This window comes from Actinia tenebrosa, unplaced genomic scaffold, assembly GCF_029948245.1.
Source record: "Actinia tenebrosa isolate PJP-AT-01 unplaced genomic scaffold, QUT_ActTen_1.0 PGA_scaffold3__52_contigs__length_22856419, whole genome shotgun sequence".
Taxonomy (NCBI): domain Eukaryota; kingdom Metazoa; phylum Cnidaria; class Anthozoa; order Actiniaria; family Actiniidae; genus Actinia; species Actinia tenebrosa.
In genome coordinates, this window is record NW_028292580.1 from 20,680,749 (window position 1) to 20,704,277 (window position 23,529).

Consider the following 23,529-nt stretch of genomic DNA (forward strand, 5'->3'; position numbering starts at 1 on the left):
ATAACTAATCTTAAAAACTAACAACAAGCCTCTTTATATAAAAATGTTTTTAGCTTTTTCTTAAAGCTATCCAAACTTGAACATAATCTAATATCTTGGGGAAGAGTATTCCATAACACAGGCCCACAAATGGAGAATGCCCTAGCGCCATAGGTCTTAAGCTTAAACTTGGGTACCCTGAGCAATCCCTTGGCAGATGAACGCAATGTGCGAGATGGAACGTAAGGACACACTAAATCACTAAGATAAGTTGGCGCAATACCATTCACTGCCTTAAAGACAAAAAGAAGGATCTTATACTTTATACGCTGTTCAACTGGGAGCCAATGCAGCTCCATCAATACTGGTGTAATATGATCTGATTTGCGTGAAAGACCAATAAGCCTAGCGGCAGCATTAAGAGCATGTTGTAAGCGTTGCACAAGGTGTTTGGGTAAGCCAAACAATAAAGAATTACAATGATCTATCTTCGAAGTCACAAATGCATGAACTAGGATTTTTGTGGTGTCATAGCTTAAATACCTTCTAACGCGTGCTATGTTCCTAATATGGTAAAAAGCAGACTGGCAAACTGCAGTAACTTGTTTAGCTAAACTTAGAGTCCTATCGAAAACTACACCAATGTTCCTTGCATGTTCAGAAACTTTAATGAGTTCGTTAGCAGCAGAAATAGTGTCCAGTGGTGGAAGAACTCTGCAATGTTTCTTACCTGTGTTACCATGGCAAGCTGTCCTTCCAAATTGGTTTTTTCTTCCTTTACTCTATCAAGGTCCTTCTCCAATCCAGCTAGTTTTGCATCCTACATTAAGAAATTGACACTACATCATTTTCTAGTTGAAAGAAATTTATACTTATTTTACATTAGTGGATTTCAACACTAAACCAAACCTTCGAGTTTGAACAGCAATCCATCACTGCGTATAACCTAGCGGTCGAATGACACGCTACACAAAAACAATTATCGGATTTACCAGTAAGCTTTCAACTTACTTCGAACTACGTTGCGTTAAATGTGGACTCGTGGCATACATTTAATCAACGCGCAAAAAACTCGTCCTCGTTAATCGTCCTACATCATGTTTTTGGTGATTTTAATATCAGTGGGAAACATATAATGACTTACATCACGTACACAGTAAGACATGCCGTAACATCGAAATGGCTTCCCAATGCCTTCTATTAATCCATGCAATCGCAACACGTAGTTACCGTTACGGTAAAATACTGCATATATAGGACTACAGTACGAATTCGTCGTATTGTTTTCCACACATATGAAACCCTTTCATTTACCTTATCCTCGAGCTGTTTCTGCGCCGTGGATAAAGCCACAGTTAACTGTTCTTGTTGAGTTTCTAAGCCTTTGATTTGCAAAGAAGACGCTTCTCGACCCTAAAAGAGACGGATTAAAAGTTAAAAACAAATTAAAGCATGGATTTGTTCCTTCCCAGGGATTGCAAGAGCTAGGATTTTTGAATTCTAGTCCTGACAAGTACGTAAGTGATCAAAGCATGCCTGTCATATTGTCATATAAAATTTAGGCTGCGTTCATAATGTATGGCAAAGGTTAGGGGGGGGGGGGGGGGGGGCAGGTGAAATTGAGGGGGGATCGGGAAATTTTGGTAGGAAAAAGGGGGGATGGGCAAATTTTTATCAGAAAAATGGGGGGGATGCACAATTTTTGGAAGAAGCTAGGGGAGAATCGTATTTTTTTGCATAACTTTAAGGGGGGGGGGGGGGGGGGGTGTTAAGAATTATTCTGGACATTAATAATAATAATAATAAATATTTCTTATATAGCGCCTCTTCCATAAATGTCCAGTGGCGCTTTACAATAAAGTCAAAACTAAATTATCGTAAAAAATACTAGACCTAAAAAAGAAAAATTAAATCAAGAGCTAAAGTACCTTAAAATTACTTAATAAAATATTAATAAAATTGCAGTAATATCCCTAAATAATTCCTAAAAATATATAAATAATCAAAAAGTGCTCTAGTTTTTGACGTGGCTTAAATAAAATCGCTATATACCGATTTAAACAGATGCGTTTTCAATTTAGACTTAAAGCATTCTAAAGATTGGCATAGTCTTATATTCTGTGGCAGGTCATTCCATAATATAGGCGCAGAGATAGAAAATGAGCGTTTGCCATACGATTCTAAGTTATAAATTGGAACTACTAATTTCTTATCTGATGCTGATCTTAGAGTACGCCTAGGTGTGTAAACTTCTAAAAGATCAGTAATATACTGTGGTGCTAATCCAGCTAAAGCCTTATAAGTAATTAGCAGTATCTTATACTTAATTCTTTCCTTGATCGGCAGCCAATGTAGCTTGAACATTATAGGTGTTATATGGTCTCTTTTCTTTGTTAGGGTAACTACTCGTGCTGCTGCATTTTGAACCTTCTGAATTCGCTCTAGCAGAGTGTTTGGTAGTCCATGTAACAGTGCATTTCCAAAATCCAATCGAGACGTAACCAGAGCGTGTACTAATATCTCTGCAGATTTAAAGCTGAGATATTTCCTTATCTTGCTGATTTTCCTTAAATAATAGAAGCCAGATTTACAGATGGTTGTTACATGCGCCTCCATAGTTAAGTTAGAGTCCATGATAGCCCCAATGTTCCTCGCCTTTGAGGATGGAATGATAACATCATCGCATACAGCAGTAGAGGTTAGAGTTGGAGGGGGGCGATGTCGAGCAGATAGCACCAATATCTCCGTCTTTTCGCTGTTTAACTTTAGCTTATTCGCAGTCATCCACTTATCCAATGTGCGAACACAAGTTTCAATCTTTGACTTTGCTGTAATCAGTTCACCTGGGTCAGACGTTTTAAAAGAAATATATAGCTGCGTATCATCGGCATAAAGATGAAAGTCAATGCCTAATGATCTCATGAGATCTCCAAGTGGTGCTATATACAGCGAGAAAAGCACTGGCCCTAAAATACTTCCTTGTGGAATACCAGATTGTAAGATACGTTCAGTAGACTGACCACCCAAGACATGAACTGTAAGTATTCTATCAGTAAGATACGATTTGAACCATTTATAAGCCTTGTCAGCAATTCCGTATCTGGAAGAGAGCCTGCACAGTAAAATTTCATGGTCTATCGTATCAAAGGCAGCAGAGAGGTCAAGAAGCACCAAGATCACTGAGTTCTTGTTATCGATAGCTCGTAAGATATCATTTTGGACCTTCACCAACGCTGTCTCAGTACTGTGGTACTTTTTATACGCGGATTGCAGGGGCTCATCTAGCCTGTTTCTTGTGACATGCTGTTCTAGCTGACTTGCTACTACCTTCTCTATACATTTAGATACAAATTTTAAATTTGAAATTGGACGAAAGTTTGAAAATTCATCAGTGCTGAGGGTGTCCTTCTTAAGTCGTGGGTCAAGAACAGCACATTTCAAATTAACAGGTACAGTAGCTGTCTCCAGAGAGCTGTTAATTATTCTGGTGATAAATGGTAAGAGATCAGTGAAGCATTCCATCAGTATCTTTGCAGGAATTGGATCAAGGATGCATGACTTCTTAGCTATTTTCTTTATAAGCACAGATAGTTCCTCCGTAGTCGTTGGTGTAAACGATTTAAGCTTGGCTTTACTCGATAGTGAGATTGTCTCTGTATTATCAAGACTTGTTTGATTCGTAGATTTTGTTAACAAAACCTTTCTGATGGCATTTATTTTGTTGTCGAAAAAATCTGCAAACTTATTTGGAAGTTCTTCAGATGAATTACATGAAGGATATTTTCTTTCTGCTGTCCCTTTAAACATTCTCTCTATTTTCTTGAAAAGTTCTCCTTGGTCGGACCCACAGTCACTTATCATGTCTTTGTAAAAGTTGGTCTTTGCTGTGCAGATAAGCCTATTTACGACAACACATTGTTGGGTATAGCGCTCTCGGTCCACTGTAAGTCTTGAGGTCCTCCATCGACGTTCCAGGCGTCTCTTTATGATCTTCTGTTCTTGAATCTCAGGAGTATACCAGGGAGTAGGAGGACGCTGTGTTATCATCTTGCTTTTAACTGGTGCATAGGCGTCCAGTAGTGTAGACAGTGTGCTTTCATAAGACTCAACAAGATTAGATGTACTGGATGCTTCAGGGAAACCAGCATTTTTTAGATCATCACGAAACGAATCAAGATTTATCGATTTTATGTTTCTGAAAATCACTTGCTTCCTTATATGTGTTGGTTTAGCAAGTAACAGTTTGCAGTTCACCGCAGAATGATCAGAGATGACAGGGTCAATCACATCAATATTCGATACAAATTTGTCCTCGGATCTAGTTAGAAGCAGGTCCAGGGTATGGCCCTTCTTGTGAGTAGCGGTACGCACATGGTTTTTGTAGTCAAATGATGTGATAAGATCAAGGAACTTCTTAGCTGAAACATTATTTTCATCATTCACATGAAAATTGAAATCCCCTGCGATGAGGACATTTCCACTACCACGGTCAGGTACAAGTTCTTCAAGTAGAGTTGAGAATTCGCTGAAAAAGATGGATTCATTTAAGTTATTTCCTTTTGACCGTGGAGGCCGATATAAAACAATTATTCGTATAGACTTTGATACTGATTTCACGGTTAAATCCATATGCTCAAACGATTGAAACTTCAGATTCTTGTTATTGTGCTTTAGATGCAAAGACTTTCTATAGACAACAGCAACTCCACCGCCACGTGTTTCTCTCGGGACATGTAGAAATGCATAACCATCGGGCACAATCTCGTTTATTTCCATTTCGTCGATGTTCCCGGGAGAAAGCCAGGTTTCTGTTAAAGCCATGATATCTACTTTGCGGTCAACAACGTAATCATGCACGAGTGATGCTTTGTTTTTAAGTGATCTTGTATTTAATAAGCTGAAATGCATCGCTGAACTTGGTTTGAAAGACGGAACCATAGGTGTACGTGCAATTGTAATCAAATTGTTCTGCTTGGGTCGTTTATAATACATGTTCATATTCCTGGGCCGTGCTGTAATTCTTGTTGGAATGGGGAGGTATTGTTCACTGTTCCATTGCTCATTAGTATTCAAAGTCGACCATGTATGAGCAAAACCTGAAATAAAGTCTTGAAAATTGCGATGTGGAAGACTGCAATAATCCTCCAATAAAGTATGTTGTTGACCACCAATCCTAGTTGTCGGTGTGACAAGGTTTCTGCGTAGATTATTAAACCTATATTGGTCATGACTTACATTTGTGAGAAAAGAATCATAGACGTTCCAATGGGTTACGATCTCAGGGTTTGAAATTTCAAATTCCCCCCCCCTGCCATACATTATGAACGCAGCCTTATCGGTCGAGTAAAGCGATTCCTGGCAAGTATGAACATTTAAACGTGTTTTTGTTTTTTTTGTTTAGTTTTTGGAATCTCTGTTTAGACAAACGATACCCGAAAAAAACTGATTGGGATAATATAGATATTTTTTAAAGTTAACAAACCAGGTATGTTTTCTAGCTTTGATACAAATATTATTACCAACCGTCTATATTTAAAAAATGGCCACTGAAGATGACAGAAAATGTGTGAAAAATAAATGGGTGTAAAATTAAATGGGAAAGAATAACAGCAAGAATAAATGGAACAAACCTTGTGCAATTCAGTCTGGACTGAGGATAACATTTTCTCTTTGTCGTTGAGGGATTTCTTTAAATCGCTGATCTGTTTCTCAAAGTTCTTTCGATCATCTGCTTTTGATGATTCTAGATGTGTAATATTTAATGCCTGGGGAAACAAGACCCAGCAATACAGTATTGAGCAGAATTTGTGAAAAGGTTTGACTAAAAAAGTTATGCAACATATTAACTTCCATGACGTTTGTAACCGCTGACCAAAATGGAAGGAGACGTTGCGCATTTTACGCCATCACCTCGCCCCCCCCCCCCCCCCCCCACTCCCTCCACCCACTCAAAAACCGAACAACCTGGAGTGAAAAACCATCCAAGAATGGAAGAGAATACTAATATGAGGCCACCTAAAAAAAAATTAGGTAAAGAAGTCCTATTTTTTTTTACCTACAATTCACAAAATCCCCACGCCCCCCCCCCTCCCCTCCCCAAGCCCGTAAAAAATAAACGGTCCCTAATACCAACATCCAACCCAACCAAAGATGTTATAAGATTCTTATTCCCCTGCAAATGATATAACTTTTTTCGCAGATTTCAGGGAGAAACTTAACGACTTTCGCCGATCAGTGAACATTACCTTCTGTTGCATCTCATTTTCTAACTGTGAACATTTTTTAGATCTGTTTTCAAGTTCTATGACAGAAGACTGAACTTCGGACTCCAGTTTGGCCTGCACGGTTAGCGTTGCAGACAGTTCTTCTTTGACCTAAAATAATACATTTGTCAATTTTTCTGCCATCTTTCATAAGGTTATCTCTATTTGCTGATGCGCGTGCATCGATACGCATAAAGCTTTAAAGAAGACTGCTGACATACTCGAGCGTGTTGATGCTGAAGGGCGGTCAGCTCTGATAGCTTCTCTTGGAGCGATTCTTGGGATGTTCTTAACTGGTTGTCCAAAACTGACTTCTCTGCCGCCTTTGCAGCTTCTATAGCCACCAATGCCTCGCTCTACAAAAAAATTAAAATAATATGTTGGCCATTTTCCATACATCAGTTTACTGGCAAAAGATAACGCTCTTGGTCGAGACTTGTAAGACTTGAATTTGAAGAAACCTTTCCAGCTGAGCGGTAAATTTTGTTTACGCCAATCACAGCGTGTTTAGCTGTTTCGCCTCCGACCCTCATTCCCAGGCTACCCAACTTTTGCCTTTTTTTTTTTTTGTTTTGTTTTTGTTTTTGATTTTTTTGTTTTTGTTTTGTTTGTTTGTTTGTTGTTGTTGTTTTTTTGTTTTTGTTTTGTTTTTTTGACTTCCATAAAACATAATACACGTGTCTACAAGAAGCAGAAGTATGGAAAGGACGAATAAAAACAATTTCACTTTGCCGCCATGTTTTCTTTGTTCTTTCAAGGTCCAAAAATGCTTAGGGCCAGTCATTTTGTGCTCTCATGCGCTTAAGCGCCGAGTTCACCGCTAAGCTGGTTGTTACTACACCGCAACCCTCGATTGCGTGATTCGCATTTGACCAATGAACCAGTGTATGAAAATAGCCCTCTTTGAACGCCTTCCCTTCTGAAGACATACATGAATAGTTGAAATTGCTGAATTTTAATCAACCGATAAAAGTCTTTGGATCCTAATATCTGCTCCACACGAGACAGGAAATGACTTCAAATGAAACCACAAGTAGTTTGGAGCAGAGATAAAGCGCAGTTTGAAATCGCAGTATAAGGTGGAGAAAAAGGTTTACTTATCAGAATCACAGAATCTACCTTTTCTCGTAGGTCGTTTGCAAGTTGTTCACTTTTTTGTCTCTCTTTTTCCAGCTCTTGCTTGGATTCTTCACACAGTCCTTTTAGCCTTGATATCTGTTCCTTTGATTTTGCTAGCTCGTCTTCAACCTTGAGAGGATTAATATAAAATCAGTTTTCTTATATCTTAATCTGGAGATGCTTTCTCAAATAAAAATAGCTTTTTCTTCATAACATTAATATTAAAAACTCGCCCCAGTCTTTTGCTCGTTTCTAAAGTGGTCAATATCATAGCCATGAGAAATGCCAGCCATTGCAATAAAAATATATAACTCATTAGTTATTGTGTCATTGTTATCACCATCTTATTAACGCTATTTTTTTCTTTTGGTGGCCATTATTTCAAGAGGAAAAGTGACGGCTGTAGTTTTTCAAATTTTCTTGATTCTGATTGGCTAACAATTTTTCAGGCCCACGTGCCTGGTCAAAATGGGATCAAAAGCACGTTAATGCGAAGACCTTGTCAATCAAACCAAAGAGAGTGAGCCTGGACTGCATTAAATTTTTTGAAAACATATTTTTTGATCCATCTCACACAGAAGTGCAGGATTTCTTGTCTTTTTTAGTATTTTATGTTTGAAATCTTTACCTGGTTTTGCTGGCGATGCATGTCTTCAATTTTCAAGGAATGCTCTTTGGTCTGTGTTTGTAAGGTCTCTTCAGCATCACTCAATCGGCTTTCCAATTGTTCCTGTATCAAAAAAAAACTACTTCATGAAAAATTTTTCATTAATATGTAAGACTGAATTATAATAGCCCTTGTCGCATACAGTCAATTCAATAAACGTTGTCGTCGACCGGCTCAAGCCTACGCGACTGGACCGAAAGGAATATGGGTAAAAATCACTGAAGCGGTTAAATATTCGTTTTGAATTGAATTGTTCCCGCTAGAAATAAGATAATAATGGCGAGAAACAATCCATCAAATGCATGTCTTTTGGTTTAGGGAAAGAAAAACAAAGTAGTTATGATTCAGTTCACAATTCCGAAAATATGCGGGCATTAAAAAAACGTCTCCTTCAACAATTCCCGCTCGCCTACGAAGGTTCGTGCTATAAACCAGGCATAACTAGTCAGATAAATTTAATCACTACCCAGAGTTCCTTTCGGTCCAGTCGCGTAGGCTTGAGTTGGTCGATAACATTTTTTGAATTGAATGTATACACGTGCGCTTCTGTCATACAATCACAATGTGAAGAAACCTTTTTAGTGCTTCGACGTATTACGCATTTCACTCTGACAAATCCTTTATTATTTATTTTAGTACCTTTTCCTGTTTGATTTGCTTGATGGCAGTTTCTGTACCTTCTCCAGCTTCGATCTAACAAGATGAAAAATACGTGGAATAATAGAAGAATGTCAGTAGGTACCTTCAGTACAGAGAACATAAGCAAGCCACAGGGGCTCTAGGAGGTTGCATGAAAAGAAAAAATGTTACAATAACTTTCGGGAAATAACAACCTCCGTTTAATAGAGGATGTCCGCTTTATAGAGGTTCGTACTATTTGGAACCCGTGTTGTGTGAGGTTTGTTTTCCTGTAAATATATGGGAAGTACATTTGGAAGCCGTGCAGGTGTTCGTTGATTGAAGAGTGCCCGCTTTATAGAGGTTTGTTTTCCTGTAAATATATGGGAAGAACATTTGGAAGCCGTGCAAGTGTTCGTTGAATTGAGTGCCATAAATATATATAGGAAGACATTTAAAACCGTGCACTGACTTGATGTCCGTTAAAGTAAGGGTGTCCGCTTAATAGAGGTTCCACTACATTTACCTTATGATCACTTACCTTGGCAATAAGGTCAGTTCTCTCTGTCTGTAGTCTCTCCGCGTCTTCTTTCTTTTGAGTTAAATTTGCTTCCAATTCTTTAAGCCTGGCGTCTCTGAAGAAGACATAGAACGTAACAACTATAACTATCAAACTCAGTACCAAATTTCCAAAAACTGTTTGGAATGATTGATAATTTCCAATGGATTGAAACTATTAATAGAAGAAATATGTTCTAGAAGAACTACACTTAGCTGGGCTGAGAGTTTTGGGAAAGACCAAGAGCTTTAAGATTGACTATTGCAATAAATTAAAAGTAACTTCAAGAAGCACACTTATTGGTAACCATAACATCTGAATATTTTATGACTTTTTCAATAATAGACTTGAAATCTTCAATGCATGTCTCGTATTGTATCAAACATCGCAAATGTCCTTCAGTGACTAAAGTCATCTTCATTTATCCTCCAAAAACTATGAAGTCTTTTTTATTATTGGAAAGGAATTTATAGCAAGAAAGACGGAAGTTCTCAATTGGAGTTAAGTTGACCCCTTTGTTCGCCTTGGTGAAGTCACATCAATAACTTTAGTTTGTAATATTTTCTTTTTTACTCACAGACAAAACAATCTTTGCACGATCATAATAGACCCCTTTCACGATTACTCCGACGAAGGACTAAAGTCCGAAACGTCAGTTTCACAAAGCTTTTTAAGGCCGGTTTAGACGGCACGATTTTTGCCTACAATTATCGTATACAACGCGCTCGCGCCATCCTACAACAACTCGAGTCGTAGCGTGTAAATCAAGCCTACAACTCGCCTACGACAGACGCGAGCGTGTTGTATACGATAGTTGTAGGCGAAAATCGTGCCGTCTAAACCGGCCTTTACGGTGTTTCAATTTATCCACAAGATCCTGCTGTTTTATTCAGAAACACCGACGCAGTTTACACTAGTACTCTACTAGTTATCACCACTCCTTTCACGATTATCTTAGATACGAGGTTAACAAAGGAAATCATCGACTTTGTGTCTTTTCTTTGCAAGGGTTTCCTAATCTATTCTATATTTTCCTCACCTGTTTTTCAGCTGTCTTTGGGTTTCTTCTAGTTGGTTTTGAAGGTTTCTTATTTGTTGTTTTGCTTCGTCCTTTTCTGTTACCTGGAATATGGTGAAGATGATATTTTACGCGAAGGTGATCTCAATAGACCTCTTTACCTTGGGTGCAATGTTTGTTTGTTTGTTTTTTTTTTTCCATTTCATTCCCTAGAGTATCATTTCTTTGTTTAACGGTTGCACATGAGTAGAAACATGGATATTGATACTGTAAAACTGGAACAAGGAATCTTATTCTCAATAAAATGACACATGGTCTTAATTGGGAAAATATTATAAAATAAAGAGGTCTACTACTGTTTTGGCTAAACAAAATTGCGAGACAAGTTGCATAGTGCAACGCAATCAACATAGACTGCGAGCAGTCCTCTATTTCCATTGGTCACGGTCCGTCTGTCTGTCCATGTCGATTGGCCGAAAAAGATTGGTTACGAGTCAAAAGTCCCTGGGGGAGTGATCACTGTCCGTCTGTCTGTCCATGTCGATTGGCCAAGGAAGATTGGTTACGAGTCAAAAGTCCCTGGGGGAGTGGTCACTGCCCGTCTGTCTGTCCATGTCGATTGACCGAGGAAGATTGGTTACGAGTCAAAAGTCCCTGGGGGAGTGGTCACTGCCCGTCTGTCTGTCCATGTCGATTGACCGAGGAAGATTGGTTACGAGTCAAAAGTCCCTGGGGAGAGGGCTGGGGAGGGTAGGACGAAAGGAAAGGGACTTTTGACTTGCAACCAATCTTCCTCTGCCAATCGACACGCACAGACAGATGGACAGTGACCAAAGGCAATAGAGGGACTGCTGGTAGTCTACAATCAACAGGGGGAGAGGGTAAGGGAGAACGATTGTTGTACCTCTGCTTGCAGTTTATTCTTCATTTCCTCTTGTTGTTTTTGCAGGTATTCAATAAACGTGTCCTTCTCTTTCAGCAAAACTTGTGCCTGCAATAAACATGAATGCAGTTAAAAACCAACTACCTTTTGCCTCAAAAAGTCCCATGATGCATAGCATGGGTGTGACAACCGCTACAAAGCTTCTGATCAAAAGATAATAGATCATCTTGGCTTTAAATGCAAAATGCCTATTTCAGATCACGTTACATTCCCTAGAGAATGGTTCTTTTATGACATGTTGAATATTTACACATGAAAGAATCAAATCCCAAGATTGGGATCACATGGTCAGTGAAATCTAAAAAAAAAATCTACAAAGCTTTCGCTGTTGTATCACAGCGTGGGACAATCACAACAGAGGTAGGCTCCAAACTAGGTGGAAGCCCAAAGATCGAATTAGAATTTAGAAGTTGATTTTTGAGGAGGGAGGAAAACCGGAGAACCCGGAGAAAAACCCTAGAAGCAAAGGAGAGAACCAACAAACAACTCTACTCACATAGGACATCAAGATTGGCAGGACTCAAACCCGGGCCGCATTGGTGAGAGGCGGCGCATTGGCAGCGCACGCAACCAGTGCTTCCCATGTGCATAACAAATAACAAAGAGGTCTATAGTGTACTGGTTGCCATGTCCATCAATTTGGATAGACAATACAATACCTTGTTCAAGTCATGCTGCAAAGAAATGATTTGTTGTTGCTGTTCTTGTGCTTGGCTCTGCGTTTGTTTTCTGCTGTCTGTTGATGCAGAGATGGCAGTCTGGAGACTTAAAAACATGACAACAATTTTACTACATAAATGAAAGAATATTATATAGATAACTTAGTTGGTATTAGCATGGATTCCTAACTTTCCATAAGTAAACTTATCTAGTGGCCAAAAAGGAAGCAGTCAATCGAGGCTGAAAGGTTCAAATTGAAGATTCACCAATTTCCATACATTGGTTCACTGGTCAAACACAAAGCGCTCAAGCGAGGTGCCAAGGTACTTTCAAAAGATTATTCAATTTTGAACCTTGCAACCTTGACTGAATGCTTTGTGTTTAACCAGTGAATCAATGTATGGAAAATGGTGAATTGCATTTAAAACAGGAAGAGCACTTCTGCAGTGTGACCAGTGAACCGATGTATCAAAAGCGAATCTATAGTGTTTTTTATAAATACTTTTTTCCCAGTCAAATCTTAAATAGAGTTCAACATTATGTGAAAGTATAGGAAACTATTTTATAGTACCTTTCTATTTGTTCCATTTTCGAAGTCTTTTCAACTTCCAGCTCCTTGACTTTAATCTGCAAACTGAAGGTCATTTACATCACACCTTTAGCATTTACAGGTATTTCAGCTACATGAGAGTTGGATTAATTTTATTCATGACAGTTTCCTTTAAAGGCCCCTAGTTTTCCTTACTCACTTCCTTCTTCTTTTCTCTTTTTTCTCTTTAGTTCGTTTGCTATTATTGTTTGCTATTGTTGAGAAGTTTTAAAGGCCAATAAAGTTGATAAAAATTCCGTTTGATAAAAATTCCGTTGATTAACGGATATTCTGAGAGGGTTCCGAACTATGTTTGTCCCGTCTCGTGTTGGGTAAAAGATCACACGCGGATTTGATTAAAATATAGATCTAACACGACCGTTCTCCCTTAAAGCCTCAGTGGCCGAGCAGTTGAGATCTCGTCTAGCAAACGAGAGGTCAGTGGCTTGAGTCCGGCGAGAACCCAACTGAGGCAGATTTTTTAATCTGCTTATACACTCGATGTAGCATACACTTAACATATAGATCATTACCGAGTGACAAAAACACATTTCATAAAGCCAATAAAGTTGTTTAAAAAATAATTAAAAAAAGGGTGGTGTAGGAAGTGCCATCACATGCGAGTAGACAATTCAAGAGTTCTCCACAACCCCCCCCCCCCCCCCCCAGAATAGAAATCAAAGAAAGCTACAATAAACTTACTTGTTGATCTGTTGTAAGGAGGTGTTATACTTGTCCTGCCATTGTTTTTGTTCTTCATCTTTCTCTGATCTCAGAGCTGATATATGTTGTTGTAGGGAAGAGATCTCGTTTTGAAGATCAACTACTTCAGTACCCGAGGGTCTGTAAAGAAGACATGGAAAAATAATGAGAGAATACTCAGATTTGATCACTCGTTGCTCAATAGACTACATGTCCTTTGACTTTATGGCGGCCATATTTGATTGAAAGATATTATGGGGTGTCCAGGTGGAAAAGGCTTTCAGGCTTTCAAGGTGTCCAGGCTTTCTTACAGTATTAATGTTAATTGATATTAACAGCTCACCACAAGAGAATACAAAGAAAGACGAATTAAGAGGACACATTGATCACCTTTACCCATAAAAGAAAGACAAACACATGAAACCCTATATATTTTCTGTCATCTTTGTTTTGTTTTGCCCCCACCAAAAAGATGGCTGCCGTATCATTGAAGTCCTCCATAATTGCACAGAATACCACAGACTCCTTGGTATTCTCTGTATTAAGGTTCTATATCAGTAGGAGCTTACACTACCTTTGGGATAGCTGGTTTTCAAGATTTTCATTCAACTTGGTCCTGTCCTCCAACTGTTCCTAAAATGATGAACACATGCACATACAGGTTAATTCCTAACTAATATACATCTTACTTAATCATACACCTACTTTGAGTCTACTGATCTCCTCTTCATATGAAGTGCGCCATGCCTTCTCTTCCTCTAGTTTTGCCTTTAGACCAGCATTTTCCATTGCCTGTAAGGGGGAAAATGTTTTAGAGTAGGGTGGAGTTGTGCTAATGTTTTAGAAATTGTGGAGATTACAACTTACCCCTCTACCCCCCATTCCATCCCATCCCATCCTATCCCAACCCATACCCATATCCATACCCCTCCGACACTAGAGAAAAACGTTCGTACATGCATGCATTTCAGCACATTTTCTAAGAATTTTGAAGAGTTCGAGTGGGAATAGTAATGTTTGTTTTCTCCAAGCATACAAACAGTTTCTCAAGTATAGTTTTGTTAGACCACGATACTGTATTAATTAACACAATATGAAAGAATTAGCCTTAAGTTTCAAGCATGGACACTAAGTTTTGGCATTTTGTGAAGTCCAATTTATCAGGCATGTTTGAAAGTCAAATTTACTCATGATTTGACTAATTTGCATACGGATTCAGAGCATGCGCAGACGTTTTTCATTCGTGTCTACCCCTCCAACTCTTCCCATCCCAACCCAACCTATGGTATTACCTCCCATCCAATACCATTTCATACTCTTCCATCCCATCCCATCCCATTCCCTCCCTTCCCATCCCATCCTATCCCATTCTATCCCAATTGTAATTACTGCAGTTAACACAAACCAGTTGAGATTCTCTCAAAGCTGTGCTCTTCTGTTCACTTGCAGTGCCTGTGCGTTCTTCTACAGCTTTAGCTAACTCCACTTTCAGTTGTGCAAACTCTGCCATTGCTGTTAAAACATTTTTTTGATAACACATAATATTTTTCAAATGTTTCATACAAATCATTGTCACTAAATCATAGAAATTACAAACTAAATAATAAATCTTACATTTCACATTATTCTCTTTCTCTTCCATTAATTTCTTCGAAAAGGTTTCTTCCATTTCTTCTTTTTCCTGAATAAAAGATGTTTAATTCACTTTTTCTGAAAATATCTTTAGTAATTTTGACACAGCAAGGGCACCAGAACTTTTACAGCGCAACATGCAAAAGTGTTGCCATTTGGTAAAACCAGCCAGTTTCACATCAAAATGTGTGCATTGTGCTGTAAGTTATAAAAAGAAATTGCAACCCAGCCTTTAAAATGGCCTCAGGCGAGTAGTTTCTCAAAAGAAAACTTAGATGATTGATCCTACAGTTGGGAATAATAAAATGTATTACATAGATATCGATGAAATACCAAGTTTTCTCCAGTGTCAAAAACTTGATATCTTTCACCAGTGGAAGATACCATATCTTTCACACGTGAAGATATCGCTGTTGACATAGTAACATATTTTAATAAAGAATTTCTGAGCTTTTGTTTCATTTAAGTTTCATTGATATCTTCATGATATCATATGATAAACAGAACATTACATGGCCGTTTGGAGATACGAATTTTATCTTCTTGTGTTCAATTTAGATGTCTCACTCGTTTGCTGCGCTCACTCGTGAGATATCAATTGAACACCCAAACATAAAATTCGTATCTCCGCGCGCCCATGTAATATTCTCTGTATAATACACTAAGATTAACTATATATTACATAGTCACATAAAAAGGAATGCGACAGAATAATACAATCAGGTCCAAAAATCAATATTCACCTTTTCATGCTGTTGACATTTCTGCTGCAGTTCATTGTTCTCTTTCATGATTTTTTCGACCTCTTCTTTCAATGCTGCAGAATACCACTTTTCTTCCTGGAAATAATTTAAGGACTTTCTTAAATATTTTTTTTGGCAATAGTACTCTATCAACAGTTGACCTAACGATAACAGAGCAACAACCTACCAACAACCTTAGTACTAGTAACCTACCAGCAACCTATGAATGCATCTTACTGACAACCTAACAACAACCTACAGACAACCAATAAACGACCTACCAACACCTTACTGGCCACCTACAAACACCTTACTGGCCACCTACAAACACCCTACTGACAACCTACCAACACCCTACTGACACCCTACAAACACCTTACTGACAACGTACCAACACCTTACTGGCCACCTACAAACACCCTACTGACATCCTACCAACACCCTAATGACAACCTAACAACACCCTACTGACACCCTACAAACACCTTACTGACAACCTACCAACACCTTACTGGCCCCCTACAAATACCCTACTGACAACCTACCAACACCCTACTGACACCCTACAAACACCTTACTGACAACCTACCAACACCTTACTGGCCACCTACAAACACCCTACTGACATCCTACCAACACCCTAATGACAACCTAACAACACCTTACTGGTCACTTACCAACACCTTACTGGCCACCTACAAACACCCTACTGACAACCTACCAACACCCTACTGACACCCTACCAACACCTTACTGACAACCTACCAACACCTTACTGGCCGCCTACAAATACCCTACTGACAACCTACCAACACCCTACTGACACCCTACAAACACCTTACTGACAACGTACCAACACCTTACTGGCCACCTACAAACACCCTACTGACAACCTACCAACACCCTACTGACAACCTACCAACACCCTACTAACCACCTACCAACACCTTACTGGCCACCTACAAACACCTTACTGACAACCTACCAACACCTTACTGGCCACCTACAAACACCCTACTGACAACCTACCAACACCCTACTGACAACCTACCAACACCCTACTGACAACCTACCAACATCTTACTGGCCACCTACCAACACCTTACTGGCCACCTACAAACACCCTACTGACAATCTACCAGACACCCTACTGACAATCTACATACCAACACCCTACTGACAACCTACCAACACCCTACTGACAACCTTGTACCAATAACCTACAGACAACCTATTAACAGCCTACCAACACCCTACTGACAACTTACAACCTACAACATTCAACTACCAACAACTGACAAACACACAACTGACAACCTGCCAACACCATACAAACCAACTACTAATATCAACCTAGCGACAAATGACCAACACCCTACAAGCAACCTACCCCTACTCTGAGCTTGACGCCAATTTTGGGTTCACATTCTTTACACAATAACTTACTATAATGCTAGAGACAACGACCGCAACTTGTAATATTTTTGCAGAACTTTAGACATGCAACACATCTGATACATTGAGGAATTCAAAATCTGTTCTAACCTTGAGAGATGCATTAACATCATTTAAATCCTGTTGTAAATTTAGAATATCTTGTGTCTTTTCTTCAAGGTCTTTGATTTGATGGGACAAAAGAGACACCTCTGATTCTTTTCTCATGGGCATTTCATTATCAAAGGAGATTAGTGAGCCTTGATCTTCATTCCATATCTTCGTAGTGCTGTGCGGCTGTGGAGGTATATCCATCGCTTCTGCTTGCACTTCTGATGCTTTTGATGGCTACAAATTTAAATTACACAATTCCTTACATTTTAGTTCCAAAAATTACTTTGACTGAAATATCATTGGCATTTAAGCCAATATTTGGATTTTAGCATTTACTACCACTAGTCTAGAGTACATATTATACCATATACAGTATCCATGAAAAACTTTGAACTTTGCACAAATCAATAAGTTCAGTAGACCGTGACCTACAAAATAATTGTACTAATTTGTGGAATTTTGCTAGTTATTTTTTTCAAGGATATATTGTACGCACTCTACCAGAATCCCTTTGCAAACTTTCCTTTGTCTGTCATTTTGAGGACTTTAATGAGATGTTAATTGAATACAACTGCTCGGTTTAAGGGGGTAGGGCCATATGACCTCTTAATATAGGAAGTCTCCATTTACATACAACAATGTTTATTGTTTATTCTCGGTTTTCACCCACGTGACTTGGTGCATGACAACGGTTGCTAACCGCCATATTGGTGCACAACATAGTGTAAACAAAAGAGATTCATCACAATCGAGCGACTAAAAGTCAATATTTTCAGCACATTTTCTATAATGGTTCTTTGTTTAATGGTAAATTGTCATACCAGGAGTGTTCGTGATAAGGGAATTTCCCTCTTTCGTGTTCCATCGGTTAGAAAAAGTCAAGGAGAGGAGGCAGAAGAGCTGTCGATTGAACGACGTAGAAAGTGGTTGGCCGCCATTAGTAGGGTTGGGTTATCCGAAGAAATCATCAACAGTGGGAGAATTTGCAGCCGTCACTTCGTTTCTGGAAAACCTGCTGCCAATTGGGATAAGTTTAACGTCGATTGGGTGCCTACATTAAATTTGGGACACAACAAAACAGTAGTAAGTGAGAAAAACTCTGATCTTCAAGCCGCGCGAAGTGAACGTGCAAAAGTGAGAAGGAAGAGACAACAGGAAAGAGCATTGTTCGAGTCAGCTGCAAAGGTAGCGAAACTGGATGAAGAAGGCGCTACAATCGACAATATTTCTTTTGACTCTCCTTCTTTAACTGAGGAAATCAGCCAGATCGCAAATGACCTTCAATCAGCGAGTGATAAATCAAAGTTGCACTGCCAAGATGGCGATTTATTGGACGGGATTACTTCGAAGCTGGAGGAACTTTGTAAGATCACTGACTCTAGCACACAAACAAACGAAGTTAATCCAGAAATGACCGAGTCAAGCACACAAACTGAGGAGTTAGATTATATGTTTTCTCAGCCAAAGAAAGCCCCTTTCGATCGCGAAGATATGCTGGAAGATGGGAAGGTACTATTTTACACTGGATTGCCTTCAGCTACTATTTTACAAGCTGTATATGAACATGTAGCCCCTCATGTGGCAAGAAAGTCGTTGAGCTTAACGAAGTTCCAGGAACTTGTCATGGTCTTGATGAAACTCCGACTTAATGTGCCATACTTGGATCTTGCATACCGTTTTGAAGTGTCTGCACCAACTGTCTCCAGGATATTTTTTACCTGGATAACAATCATGGACATACGACTCTCTCAACTAATATATTGGCCTGAGCGGGATGAACTATGGAGAACAATGCCTCAATGCTTCGAGTTTTCGTTTGGAAAGAAGACAACAGTGATTATTGATTGTTTTGAGGTCTTCATAGAAAGGCCTACCAACCTGCTGGCAAGAGCCCAGACCTTCAGCTCCTACAAACACCACAACACTGTAAAGGTATTAATTGGAATCACTCCACAAGGCACCATTTCCTTTGTATCAAAGGCCTGGGGTGGCAGAACATCTGATAAGCTCCTCACTGAAAACTGTGGTATTTTAAATAAACTTGTGCCTGGTGATCTAGTAATGGCCGACAGGGGATTTACAGTTCATGAAAGTGTGGCATTCAAGAGAGCAGAGCTTGTTATACCAGCGTTTACTAAGGGGAAGAGCCAGCTGGACCCCATCGATGTTGAGAACACCCGAGGAATTGCAAATGTCAGAATTCATGTGGAGAGGGTAATCGGTTTGCTGAGGTGCAAGTACACAATTCTGAAAGGGACACTGAGCACTGACTTTCTCATGAGCAATAAGGAACAGGTACCAGTCATTGATATCATTTTAAGGGTGTGTTCTGGTCTTGTTAACCTTTGTCCACCAATCATTCCATTTGACTAGATTATAAACATACTAATTATTACCAAAATTTGAGAATTTGAATTTATTTATAAAGATAAAAATGAAATACCAGGATATTCTTGTATTCAAAATGTCATAATGTATTGGTGACACAAGAAATATTTTTCTGCTTTGTTCCTGTCAGAGTAGCTATTTTATTTTTGGACATTGCTGATGAAAACTAGTGTATCTTAATTGTTTATTATTAATTCTCAAATTTACTACTATTTTGTTGCATTTAAAGCACAATAGAATATAGTGGTCTTTTGTATCACCTATTTCAAAAAAACAGTTGTCACTGCCAAAGGCAATAGTCGATTCGAAGGTGTAATATATGAAAATAAACGCAAATAATCAAAGCCTTTAAAGTTCTTTCAGGCTACAAACAACACTGGATATCTCAAAACTCATTAAAAAAAAACAAAAAAAAAACAAGTGATTGTTGGAACTATGAATAACCTATCACCTTTCTCCTTTAGCGATGACAACCTTTCTTAAATGAAATAGGTGTATAGATATGTTTTTGTGTAATGAATATTCTAGTGGATCGAAACCAACTGTTATTTGCTAAATAGCTACTATGATTATTAACAACTTTGTATTTCTTTCATGGTATTAATGCATTTGCTCTTCTAAAACAACATTACTGTTTCAAATAAAGAGTAGATGATGGCTAGTGAACACTAGCGTGTTCTAAACACATATTCTAAACTGATGGAAACATTGTAATTTTACCAATTTCCAAACACTGAGCCAGATGTGGGCGCATTTTGGGTATGTCAAATGTAAAGTCTCGTGGGCTGAAACCATAAACCAGACACGTAGCAAATGCTATGGCAAAGATTCCACAGTCACTCCCATTCAGTTGTTGCTGGACTGTTACATTTTCTATGCCTACATAGCTGTCTGCCATTAAACTCTCTACCTGTTCTTCAACCTCTTTGGCAATGATATCATGGTAGAGACTATCATAAGGTTGACCATGCCTGGTCTACATCCAATAGAGCTTATACAGACCCAGTGCATATGTCCTGTATGTAATATTTGAACAAATTCTGAAGTGACAACATCAAAGTTCCTAATGGGGCCAAGGGTTGTTTTTTGAAAGCTCTCTATCAGAGGATTGACTTTCTGTAGATGTACTTGTGCTTTCTGAATTATTGTACAGTCCAGCCATCCAGTAGGTGAATTAATGATGTCAAAATGACTGTCATTGAGGCTACCAAGGGAAGCCCTCTTGTCTAAAACCCCTTTAGTCACTTGTGTTATTTTGACATCCGATTCATCATCACTGGAATCAATAATTGATGAATAACTAGTAGATACAGCACTAGCATTATTACCAATGATTGTACTTTCCTTTTTGTCCAATTTAGCTGCTTGCATTTGTGGAATACTGTTTTCACATTTTAATTGGCTTGTTGATGCAGCACTAACAGTGTTGGCTTTTGAAGAAGAAGAACAAGTGGTAGGACCAATAGAACTAGATGCAGTTACTTTGGCTGCTTGAGACACCTTGCAATTGCTGCACACCCACGTAGTTTGACTATTGTTAGGCATTCTTTTATAGTCCAGACACTGGAGATGGAAAAACTTTCCATTTTGGCAATTTTCACTGTGACATTTGAGAAGCCTTTCATTCATCATTGGTGATGAGCCACATACACAAATACTGTCCAGTTTCAAAGCTTGATCATTATGTGTGCACTTAGTAGAACTTGGCTTTGATGCTTTTCTTGGCTTTTTGCATTGAAATTCTGCTAGCAAGCGGCAGTTAGGACAGTACCAAACATCAGGGACTGAATCTGATAAATGCAAACATGTCTGGTGAAATTCCTTTATTAGGCACTTTGGGTTACTGCAGTGAATAGTTCTTCCTTGAGAAGGCATTCCACAGTAACAAATACCAGAGGACTTGTTTGCTGGTTTTATTTCAGGTAAGTGCTGTTTTCTTGTATACCATCGAGCAAGAATCTCAGGTAGTATGCATGTCTGCCATACTTTTGTAACTTTGGGAACGATAGCTTCCCAGTGACTTGTTTCTGGGAGAATTCTTTCAATGAAGACTTGAGGTTTGTTTTCGCTGAATGCACACACGACAAAGTCACAAAATTGGCGACCAGTTATAGACAATTGTTGCTGCACTTGGTAATAATACTGGTGCTTTCTCTTTAGTCGAAATATTCCATTCACTTTCTCTAGGCAAGAACTTTTCTTAAGCACATAACTTTCAAAGTCCCAGTTTTCAATAATGTAAGGGCACTTTACTTCTCCACACCCATCACCACAACAGGAGCAGGAACAGAGGAAATCAGGTGTTGCATGCATCCAGGGATGTTGCTTATCAATGAAAACTCCACACTTTATCAGTACAAAATCTTTGTGGTTTGCAGACATGAGATGGTTGTAAGTCTCTATGGCTTTGCCTTCATTTTTGATTCCATGATTGATTGCTTTAGATTGCACACTAAACAACTGTGGATAGCAAATGTTTTTAATAGGTGAGATAGATGGTTGGTCAGGATTTGTATTGGCAACAGAATAACTCATTGAAGCCCCAACACGACCAGCTCTATGTTTAAAAAACGCAGTTCCTTTTGATTGATCCCTTGTTTCCTGTTCTATTAATTCTATCTCGGAATCAGAAAGAGATAGTTCGACTTTGCAGCACTTTTGTAACAGCTCTGGGTAGTTCAGCTTCAGATTCTCATGATTGTAAAGGGATGGTATCGTTAGAACACGCCGACTTTTTAGTACAAATTGATCAGCATAAGGAGCCACTAGAGAAAGAATGACAGGCTTTTTTTGGCTCTCATTTAGTTTTGCAAAGAAGGTTTTCATATCCGTTTCTGTAGGGGTGACATTTGGGACGGACTTCGTTTTCCCTACCGGAGTGCTAGTCGAAGGTTGTACACCATCAATTTTAACGTCTAATTCATCTTTCAACTTTCGAGCTGATTTAAAATTGATGTCTTCAACTTGAGCGTACGGTACTTCGTTTACGTAAGTTGGGAGTAGCCACGTACATTTCACTTCTGTGCAGGCCAACTTTCCATGTATACGATTCCACGCCTCAATATAGAACAGTACGCTCCCTACATGAGAGCAGCACTCTGCTAGACCTGCTTTGCAACCAAGGCAGTGGGCAGATATTATCGTTCCTTCTCCATTAGCGATAATCCAAATTGGTATTGGCGGTTCATTCATTCGCTGCGAATGACGAACTTTTCCTAACACCACGAACTTATTTCCAATGGCTTTTCCTTGAACGCTCGTTATGAAGCCCGATACCATTTGATTGTAACTCTCTAGACTCTTGAAAGCCTTGAACTGCCTTAAAGTATAGAAGCTGGTTTCCAGCACAAGATAAGAGAGAAGATCGGTGGCTTCGATCGGTGGCAGACATTCTGCATCTAACTTCTCGCCTTGTAAACACGCGGGGTCGACTCCAATACCTTCGATTTTTTTTAAATATCTCGTTCGAATGTGATTTTCAAGCTTTTTGGCGTATTCAGATAAGACAATTGAAGAGGTATCTTCAATTCTTTTCTGTTCTTGGGTTTCGTTTTTTGAAATATCGACGAGTAAATCCTCGGACATCGCATAATTCGAATCAAAACATAAGCGCACGTGTGTGATTTGACATATGCTAATGAGCTTCCTGTGCACCAATATGGCGGACACTAAGTTTTAATCCGCTCGTGACGTCACGTGAAAACCGAGAATTGAAGGTTTTCACAACCGCCATGTTGGATGAATAAGATTCATAAATGAGCCTCTTAAATTATATCATCCAACCTTGCCGCAGTGTCTTTTTTTATCATAATTATTATTCTCTTGGGAATGATTGGAAACTAGCAATAGATGTATTCTGACAGCTTTAGATTTGCAATGTTATATACAGTAGTGAAATGTGTTAATAATATATTATTTTGTTAGTGACTTACAGCAATAACACCTTCATCTGGATTATGGTCAGTATCAAAATGAGATTCCAGCTCAGCAGATGTATTAAAGGTCTTACTGCACATGGGACAAACAAAACCCTAACAAGAATAAATAAACAGAATGATAATCATTATGGGTTAGAAGTTAATTGTGAAGTTAATGAATGAA

General features: G+C 38.9%; 1 protein-coding gene across 3 annotated transcripts in view; it reads right to left on the reverse strand.

The window, feature by feature from the left end:
• The window catches only part of LOC116305142 (uncharacterized), a 38,009-nt gene that overhangs the window by 12,714 nt on the left and 1,766 nt on the right, over positions 1 to 23,529 (reverse strand). For 2 of the 3 annotated variants that reach the window (XM_089035578.1, XM_089035577.1), the window contains 21 exons: positions 23,361 to 23,459; positions 17,038 to 17,274; positions 15,493 to 15,588; positions 14,732 to 14,798; positions 14,523 to 14,629; positions 13,823 to 13,909; positions 13,692 to 13,750; positions 13,118 to 13,258; positions 12,398 to 12,460; positions 11,826 to 11,931; positions 11,128 to 11,214; positions 10,245 to 10,327; positions 9,188 to 9,281; positions 8,668 to 8,721; positions 7,990 to 8,091; positions 7,362 to 7,490; positions 6,464 to 6,598; positions 6,225 to 6,353; positions 5,610 to 5,744; positions 1,294 to 1,392; positions 710 to 799 (listed from right to left, as the gene is read on the reverse strand). In XM_089035578.1, coding sequence (XP_088891704.1) covers positions 710 to 799; positions 1,294 to 1,392; positions 5,610 to 5,744; positions 6,225 to 6,353; positions 6,464 to 6,598; positions 7,362 to 7,490; positions 7,990 to 8,091; positions 8,668 to 8,721; positions 9,188 to 9,281; positions 10,245 to 10,327; positions 11,128 to 11,214; positions 11,826 to 11,931; positions 12,398 to 12,460; positions 13,118 to 13,258; positions 13,692 to 13,750; positions 13,823 to 13,909; positions 14,523 to 14,629; positions 14,732 to 14,798; positions 15,493 to 15,588; positions 17,038 to 17,274; positions 23,361 to 23,459 — 2,199 coding nt within the window. The remainder of the gene's footprint in view (positions 1 to 709; positions 800 to 1,293; positions 1,393 to 5,609; positions 5,745 to 6,224; positions 6,354 to 6,463; positions 6,599 to 7,361; positions 7,491 to 7,989; positions 8,092 to 8,667; positions 8,722 to 9,187; positions 9,282 to 10,244; positions 10,328 to 11,127; positions 11,215 to 11,825; positions 11,932 to 12,397; positions 12,461 to 13,117; positions 13,259 to 13,691; positions 13,751 to 13,822; positions 13,910 to 14,522; positions 14,630 to 14,731; positions 14,799 to 15,492; positions 15,589 to 17,037; positions 17,275 to 23,360; positions 23,460 to 23,529) is intronic. The other variant, XM_089035579.1, reaches the window with a different exon arrangement.